Source organism: Taurulus bubalis, assembly GCF_910589615.1.
Source record: "Taurulus bubalis genome assembly, chromosome: 2".
Classification (NCBI taxonomy): Eukaryota; Metazoa; Chordata; class Actinopteri; order Perciformes; family Cottidae; genus Taurulus; species Taurulus bubalis.
Window position 1 is genome coordinate 42,545,125 of NC_136590.1, and position 7,835 is coordinate 42,552,959.

Below are 7,835 nucleotides of genomic sequence, written 5' to 3' on the forward strand. Positions count from 1 at the left end.
AAAAATGTTGGTGCAGTAACGCCACGCTCCGTTTTAGATTTTTTTTTGCCACGGAATTAAATCAACACAGCTGATTTGGTCAAATATTAGCGAGTTATATAACTTTCATACCATTGTTGTCATGACAACTGCCTCCATAAAAGAATGAGAGACCTGCGAAGACCACACGCACACACGCTGCTCTCTGGTTGGCTGGATTCATCGTTTGTCAGCGCTGGTCATTGTCAGTACAAAGTTCAAAGCATTTGGATTTTCCCAACCTCCCTCCCCGTTTCATCCCTTTACCTTTTCTTCAAAAAGCATCGCACCGCAGATGCGACAAAGCAGAGACACACACGTGAGAGTACCTCTCAAACTAGAAGGCCTCAACCGTTTGGTTAGGCGATTTCAGGTGGCGCAAGAGCAGCCGACGTGGTTTGTCGTGCAAACCTTTGCTCCCGTGAAATCTCGCAGTCGTCCCGCCGCAAAATAACAGCGGCGCTCTGGTTTCTTTCCCCGGTGCAGTGCAGTTCTTTGGGTTCTCTTCTGTGCCATGTGCCGCCATCGCAGTACGTCGATGGGAAAGCACCAAAAGCGGATCAGGCCGAGCAGCGAAAAACCTCTCAGTGACACACTCACCTTCACACGCACCTCTGAGCGTGCACCCCTCTCCCGTTTTGGGGGGTCCGGTCTATGAACTGGCCCGTCCGTTGTCGGTGACTTTGTGGGCTGCGGGGATCAGGGGGGGGGCGGTGTTCCGAATCCGGAAAGGCACGACGAAGGCAGTGTGCACAGTGTTTTCTTCTTGTTAGTCCAGTTGCCTTTAATGCGAAACAACCCCCGGCGCCTTCATACAGTGCATATTTAATGTAAAAAAAAGAACAAAAGAAAAAAAGAGAGACAGAAAAAAAACGAGAAAGCTTTCTATTCTCCCTCCCTGTTTTTAGTGAATAACGTACTGTGATATTTACGTAGGCTACAGAGATCATGTTGTTTGGCTGCTGATTTACTGTTAATACTATCTCTCAGTTGTGGCTTTGCTCATGGTGACCCCAAAACGCCCCACCCCCATTTCCTTCCCCACCCATCATAAACTCCCCTCCCCCAACTCCCTACATTTAACAGGGACGCCGACCGTGACCCCTGTCCACCACCTGCGCACGTACGACCGCCTCTTTTCTAACGTCACAACGAGCGTTTGGCTTTCCTCAGCTCTTCGTTTGAGACCCCGCTCTCTGGCGGGGCGACACTCAGCCATCGTCCACACTCTCGCATCGTAGACCCATGTATGACATCTTCTCAGTCCTGTTTGCCGTGCGCTGTTTCACGGAGCCCGTCGGGGGGGGAGACCTCCTCAGGGTGAGAAGCAGACACCAATGTGGGCACCAGGAGTCTGTCCTTGTCCTCTCCCTGGACGTTTCTCATTGTGGTGTATATTAGCATTAGGTAATATAGACCTCAATGCACTTTGCTTTGACTTGAATCAGCTCCTTCCAGTGTACCTGTACAGGTAATACCCAGAACTAGCCACTGGAGGGCGCCAATGTCTTAAATGTGAAACACTTCAATTTGTGGATATTTGCACAGGTACTTTATTTATTTTTTAGAATAATATCATTTAAAAAAACAGGATTTATATCAGTCAGTTGATGGCTGTATATAAAATATATGAATATAGTATATATCTTAGAGCTCAAGGTTTATTTATAGCTAGAGCAAGGGAAGTACTTCTAGTTTAAAGCAGATTCTGTCAGTGACAATGGGGAACAAAACCAACCTGCAATCCTGCATGACTTCAGAGTTTGGGTTTTAGGGGAAAAAATGAAACATGATGCACACCTAGGATTGGAAGCTTTGTGAAATGCAGACACGGTCGTTTTTAGACATGAATTAATACAAAGAAACGGTGCTAAATGTAGCGCCCGGTCCTTCCCCCTGTTCACAAAAAAACAAACAGTGCGGCTTGGGTGGAACACAGTGACTTAACTCCAACTTGTTTGCCAGAGGATAGAAGTACATGTGTGCAGACAACATGCCATGAAATGTACCACAATGTACACAGTGTGTAAGAGAAATGTTCAGTTGTAGGACACTTGCATTGGGAATCAACTGGGCGGCTTGGTTCGACTTTAACTTGAATTTACAATAAGCCCCGACCGTGTCGAAAAGCCCTGCGTTGCATTCAAGCCATAGAAATGTCACATCACTGTCTCCTGATGGCAAACACGAATCAGGTTATTTGCGAAGCCTTTCGGAGGCAATTATGGAGGTGAAACAGGCGAAAAAAGCAAATAACTTCGTGTAAAACAACTCACTCTTAGTACAAGGTGGATGAACATTGTCTTGAGGTGGAATCTACTGTGAAAAAATCTTGAAAAGATTTGGTTGACCTGCTTGTTGAGTAAACGTGTGTACCTGCTCAGAGACTGGTCTGGTTTTAGATGGTACAGTATTAGGATGCCAGGAGGCTCAGTATTTAACATGCACTGTCATTCCCAAACAGATGTTTGGAAACAGCTGGATGTTATATGCAAAAGAGACTGACGAACACACACAGTTTGACCTGTATGAGTAATTTTACACTGCTCCACTGTTTGATTCCTCCCCTCAGAAACAAACTGTAAACTGAGATTGAGTGGTTGTGGTTTATAAGGAGAACACGGAGCTGAAGATTAATAAAATTCACTGATGTTGGCATTTTCTTTTCTTTAATTTTTGGTGTCTTGTTGTCATAGTTGCGACACACAATCTGAATATTTGTCAATGGCTTCGGATCCTCTGACACGGTAAGTATTGATTTGAGAAGGTTTCACTTTGTGAATTGTTATTTCTCCTGCTGCGACACAAAAGATCATAATGATTCATGTTTTATGGGGTACTATTGTTTATTGAGCTTCAATAGTCATTACTTTTTAGAAAAAGTAGGTGATGCCACGTCTGCCGGGGCAAGCCCGGCTCAGTGGAGGCCGATCGCAGGATGTTACCAACCAACACAGGAGAACGTGAAAAAAAATAAAAATAGGACGAAAGAGGAAAGAAAAAAAGCTGGAAGGAGGAAAAAAGAGGTGAGCAGAGTCAAGAGTCTCTTGGTGAGCGGCTGTTTCCTCTGCACGCCTGTCAGCTGGCTCGATTGCACATGAATGGTCACGAGATAAAAACAAGATTGTCCCTCTTTACTTCTGTGCGGGGATCATGCCGTCGATGGCCTCTCCCTTCTCCAGCTTCTTCTCCATCTCGACCATGAGCTTGACACCGTCAACCACCAGCTGGACCTGAGCCACCTCAGAGGAGCCCAGACGGTCAGCGTTGGAGATGTCAAACACACCACCCACGGAGGCAGTGTCCACACCACCTAAAGAGGAAGAAAGGTCAAAGGATGAAGTTCGGATTACGGATCACACCTTTGAGTCTAGAATTCTGTGGAATCTCAGTCGAGATCTTGATGGACCTACAAGCTAAAGAGTGGATAAATTAGTACCTGTTCCACGCTTCTGCAGACGCAGCCTGGTGAGGATCTCGTCAAACTTGGCGTGTGTGCTCAGCTTGGGCAGCTTGACGTGGACGCCGCCACGCAGGCCGGTACCGAGGTTGGAGGGGCAGGTCAGGATGTACCCGAGATGCTCGTTCCACATGAAGCCGTGGTTGTGCTTCTTGAAGATCTCCTCAATCTGGGGAGAAGAAAAGGGAGGAGTCAGAGTTGCATCAAGCAGCGATCCACACTTTGTTTTAATCTTTGATTTTAGACCTTGTTTTATTTATGCGTACCTTCTGCAGGCCAACGCAGAAACGTTTGAAGACCTCCCTCATGTTGCCGCCGGGCTGCATGGAGATGACACGCAGATGATCCTCCTCGTTCACCCAGACCAGGAAGGTCTTGTTGTCGTTGTGCCTGGATGGAGATTGATGCAATGGATCAGCATACGGAAGAAAAACACACCGGTGACGCCGTCAAATGATGCGCATTTTGAAAGGCGTTTCCACTGCTGGCCCGCTGACGGCGATTGATGGTACTCACATGATGCCTCTGCCGTCGGGCCAGTCACGGGCCATGCCGGCGCAGGTCAGCAGGGGAGAGACGGGCTTGTCAAACAAGAAGTGATCACTGATCAGCTGCTCCTGCTCGGCGTCAGTCATGGACTTCAGGGGGTAGTACTTTCCCTTGAACTCGCCATCCAGGCTGGTCAGAGCTATAGGGACACATGTACTATTAGCAGGCTGATTGTCCTACTTTACTACTGCGGTAGATCTCAATATGGGAAGCTTTGAAGAGTGTTTCCTGCCAATTAACATTTAGATGATTTCGTATTAAATGGACAAGCAGCACAGCCTTGTCGGGTTACTGTAGATTCAACCTCTTATCCTAAAGGGACATAATCTATTGTTTGGGGAAGGTCTTGTTTACATAATCTAAGGCCTTTTGGGGAAGGCCTTGTTTACATAATCCTTGTTTACATAATCTATTGTTTGGGGAAGGCCTTGCTTAGGTATGCAAACTCAAACTATTAATAACTTACCCTCAACGGACAGCTTCTCAATGGCTCTACGCTCCCCACGGCTGTTGTGGGGTGGCAGGGTGAATCCCTTGATGCTGCGGCCGGTACGAACGCGGCTGGACAGAACGTAGTTGGGGTCCAGGTCGTCACCACCCTATTGACGAAATGCTCAATTACAAAGCGAAACAGAAGCATACAAATGTAGAGGACTGGGCATCATCATGTGGTTAGTTCCTATTTTTCTAGCTGGAGATCAATGAACCTATCCAGTGCAGTGTTTCTGGTTTCTGTTCCTAAGAGTCTTTACTCAATGAACTAAAGAGGTCCCTGTTCTTTGACGAACTGGCGTACTGCACCTTCAGGTTCTCGAAGTTCAGGTCGGTCTTGTGGGTGTCACTGGGCTTGTATCCATTATGACGGTCGGAGATGACGGGGTCCAACAGCTCCTTGAAGACCTCGTAGGACTCCTCATCACCAGCGACGCAGCCAACAGTCATGATGAAGGGGTGACCTGAAGGCAGAATAGGGAAAGCAGTCGTTAGAAGATGGGAGGAAAGATGAGAGCTGTTGTACAGGTTTAACCAAGAAATGCGATGTGAAGTTTTATTTCAGTTAGAGCTATGTGTCTAGATGATTTGATCGACATTGAAGGGTCTCTCGGGACTCACCAGGGTTGTCAACACCAGTCTGGATGACGTCATCCACAGTGTAGCCACTGGGTGTCTGCCTGTCCCTAATCTTGCCATACATCTCCTTGGTCAGGACCTTAGCCATATGGTTGTTGTGCTTGGACAGGTCGGGGAACTCATCCTCAACTTTGTAGTTGAGTTTGAAGTTGTTGTGGGTGTTTCCGAAAGGCATGATTGCTTTCTAACACTGCAAAGAGAGAGAGAGGCACAGGTTGTCAAACTAGAACAGAGGCTCTGGATAATCAAGAAACAATTCGTCCTAATTGGATACTACTCTACCCCAAAAAAAAATTTTTTGGAGATGTTGGAATTACTGGGAGACAGCTGCAGAGTTTAACTGTTGTTGGCAGAGGAATCCTGGTAACAAGTGTCACTCAATTCCCAGCGGCTCGAATGTCCAGTTAAAATAGATTTGGGGCCGGAGCACATGTTGCCTGGGTATTTTTAGCATCAGCACATCTGACCGTATACCGTTTCTTTAAAATGTCCTCAGCATATATATGTAGTATTTTAATTCTCTTGGCAACCCCGGTTCTCCAATTCACACGTTGACACCTAGAAAGGAAGAAGTCTTGGTCGTGCTTTACATGCGTACACCCTTTGAAAACACTCTGCACCTCTTTTGTATCACACTTGTATCACCGCTAAACCCTGCAGCTTTAAACACTTAGTGCATCCCTTAAAGCTGTCGCTATGCCGAACTCCTGACACACAGCTGACCAGCTGCTGATGCCTCCCTTCATTCCACTGCTCCAGCCAGATCTGTTTACTCCGAATTGTCTACACACAAGTTACCTTTTTGTACAATAATTTGTTTCATCTGGCCTTGATCACATGATTAATAAAAGACTGACGCATGCAATGACGCACTTGGGCCATCACATGAAATGCAATCCAAGTTTTGGTATGGAGCCAAATTGGTTTAGGAAAGTGACAATTTGAATGCAGTTATCACTTTGCCGAAGAGTAATTATCTTGTTAAGTTAAAGGCCAAAAGGCCATCTTAAAAACTCTGAATCAATTGCTGGATATCCAAGGCCTTCAGGCCGAGTCTTACGTGCATCAAACTGTGAAGCACCTGTCCACATAAATCAGCGTTCAATTGAGAGCACACATATTTGTAGTGATGCAAGTTAATGCAACTCCCTTTTTTTATGATGAGAAACAATGAGAATGGTCTAACAAAATTCAATGACCTCTGATACCTAGTAGGTCTCTGTTTTCCCCCCCAGAATGCATCATATTGATTCAAACATCCCGGAATTGTTGAGTATTTATCCTTTGATTTCCTCACAGACTTCAAGTGCAAAACCCTTCATCCCAGGCAACAACAAAAAACAGGCAAAAATAGTTGTTTTCTCCGTTCTAAATGTTTGAATGGTTCTCCAAATCCACACACGCCTCCCAATATCTTTCCCTCCTTCTTTAACTCCACAAAACTAATAAAGTCTGTGATATTTCTTTACCTTCACAGAAGACAAGTACAGAGATAACAATCCTTGGTATCAGATCCTGTTCACAGCCAAGATTAGGGGTCACCCGACTCTGGAGGTCTTTGCTCCCTGTTTATATACCCGGTGACAGTCAGCCATTGGCTTGTCCATTTTAGTGCCTGCTGCGCCCCCATTGGCCAGATGCTCGGTTCTGATACTCAAAACAGTTTATGAAAGGGACGCATTTACATCTCAGTCATCTAAGACGGGTGGCCTACTGCAGCTGTACCCTCACCCCTCTCACCTTCCTCCCCCAACCTTTCCCTCCTCTCCCCCTCACCCATGGCCCATACATAGCACCAACCAGAGGGGAGTATCAGAGAGGGGAGGAGGAGGGTTGTTGAATCTTGCCACTGAAAGAAGCTGAGCTTCACTTTTGCCAACCATGTCGTGGAGATCAAGGGTCCTTGTGTGAGGCATGAAGGTTGGAAAGAGTTGGTATTCACTCATCAAATGGCTGCCACGTACCAATGCAGCTCAAAGACACATTTTATCCAGAAGGTTGGAGTCGGAGTCGTCTCTGACTGATCTGGTCAGGAGGAATGCTGAGTATGTTAATCCTAAATGGTTAACGGTCGATGGATACCTCCTTGATGATGAGTAATGACCCCCTGAGGGCAGTTTTGCACGGAAATAGAGTTGTTGAAGTGAACTTCTAGGATAAATTAAATCAAGGTTATGTGATAACAAGGGTGCAGGGATGAGTGAAGAATGACGTGTAAAAAAACAACAACAATCCGACAAAGGGGACAAAGATGGACCGAGCAGGCCATCTTAAAAGGCCTCCCAGACCAGAAGACCTTCCTGGTGGCCTCCACTCTGCTTGGTTTCTTCCTGACAGCGGACTGCAGTCAAACAGTCTTTTTTTCTTAGGAAGGTTCCTCACTGAGTGAAATGACCCAGCGGCAGCCATGATAAGAGCTGTTCGAATCCTTTAAATGTTAAGGAAAAGTGCTTCAATGCTTCATTTCTTATTCAATTCAGTTTATTTTGTATAGCCCAAAATCACAAATACAAATTTGCCTCCGAGGGCTTTACAATCTGTACACATCTCCTTTAGAATTGGGTACACTGGACCATCCTTTTCCAAAGGACAGGAGATAATAGTCCCACAATTCCTTGCGGCAGCACCGCCTAAGCACAATTGCGTAGCTTTATGCTCTGTGCACGGTGGTTGTCTT

At 46.1% G+C, this 7,835-nt stretch overlaps 1 protein-coding gene across 1 annotated transcript; it reads right to left on the reverse strand.

Moving 5' to 3' along the window:
* Window positions 1-2,839: 2,839 nt before the first annotated feature.
* Window positions 2,840-6,763, reverse strand: ckma (creatine kinase, muscle a). The gene is made up of 8 exons (XM_079237159.1): window positions 6,628-6,763; window positions 5,141-5,348; window positions 4,829-4,983; window positions 4,494-4,626; window positions 3,995-4,166; window positions 3,745-3,868; window positions 3,458-3,647; window positions 2,840-3,331 (listed from the first exon to the last, which is right to left on the reverse strand). Exons 2-8 carry the CDS (start codon window positions 5,331-5,333, stop codon window positions 3,153-3,155), a joined length of 1,146 nt encoding a protein of 381 aa, XP_079093285.1. The 5' UTR covers window positions 5,334-5,348; window positions 6,628-6,763; the 3' UTR covers window positions 2,840-3,152.
* Between the last annotated feature and the right edge of the window lie 1,072 nt (window positions 6,764-7,835).

Coding starts and splice junctions, on each gene's coding strand:
- ckma (XM_079237159.1), bottom strand. CDS start 5,333: ATGCCTTTCGGAAACACCCACAACAACTTCAAACTCAACTACAAAGTT. Junction 4,627..4,828: donor TGAACTTCGAGAACCTGAAG/GTGCAGTACGCC, acceptor TTTCGTCAATAG/GGTGGTGACGACCTGGACCC. Junction 3,332..3,457: donor TCTGCAGAAGCGTGGAACAG/GTACTAATTTAT, acceptor CTTCCTCTTTAG/GTGGTGTGGACACTGCCTCC.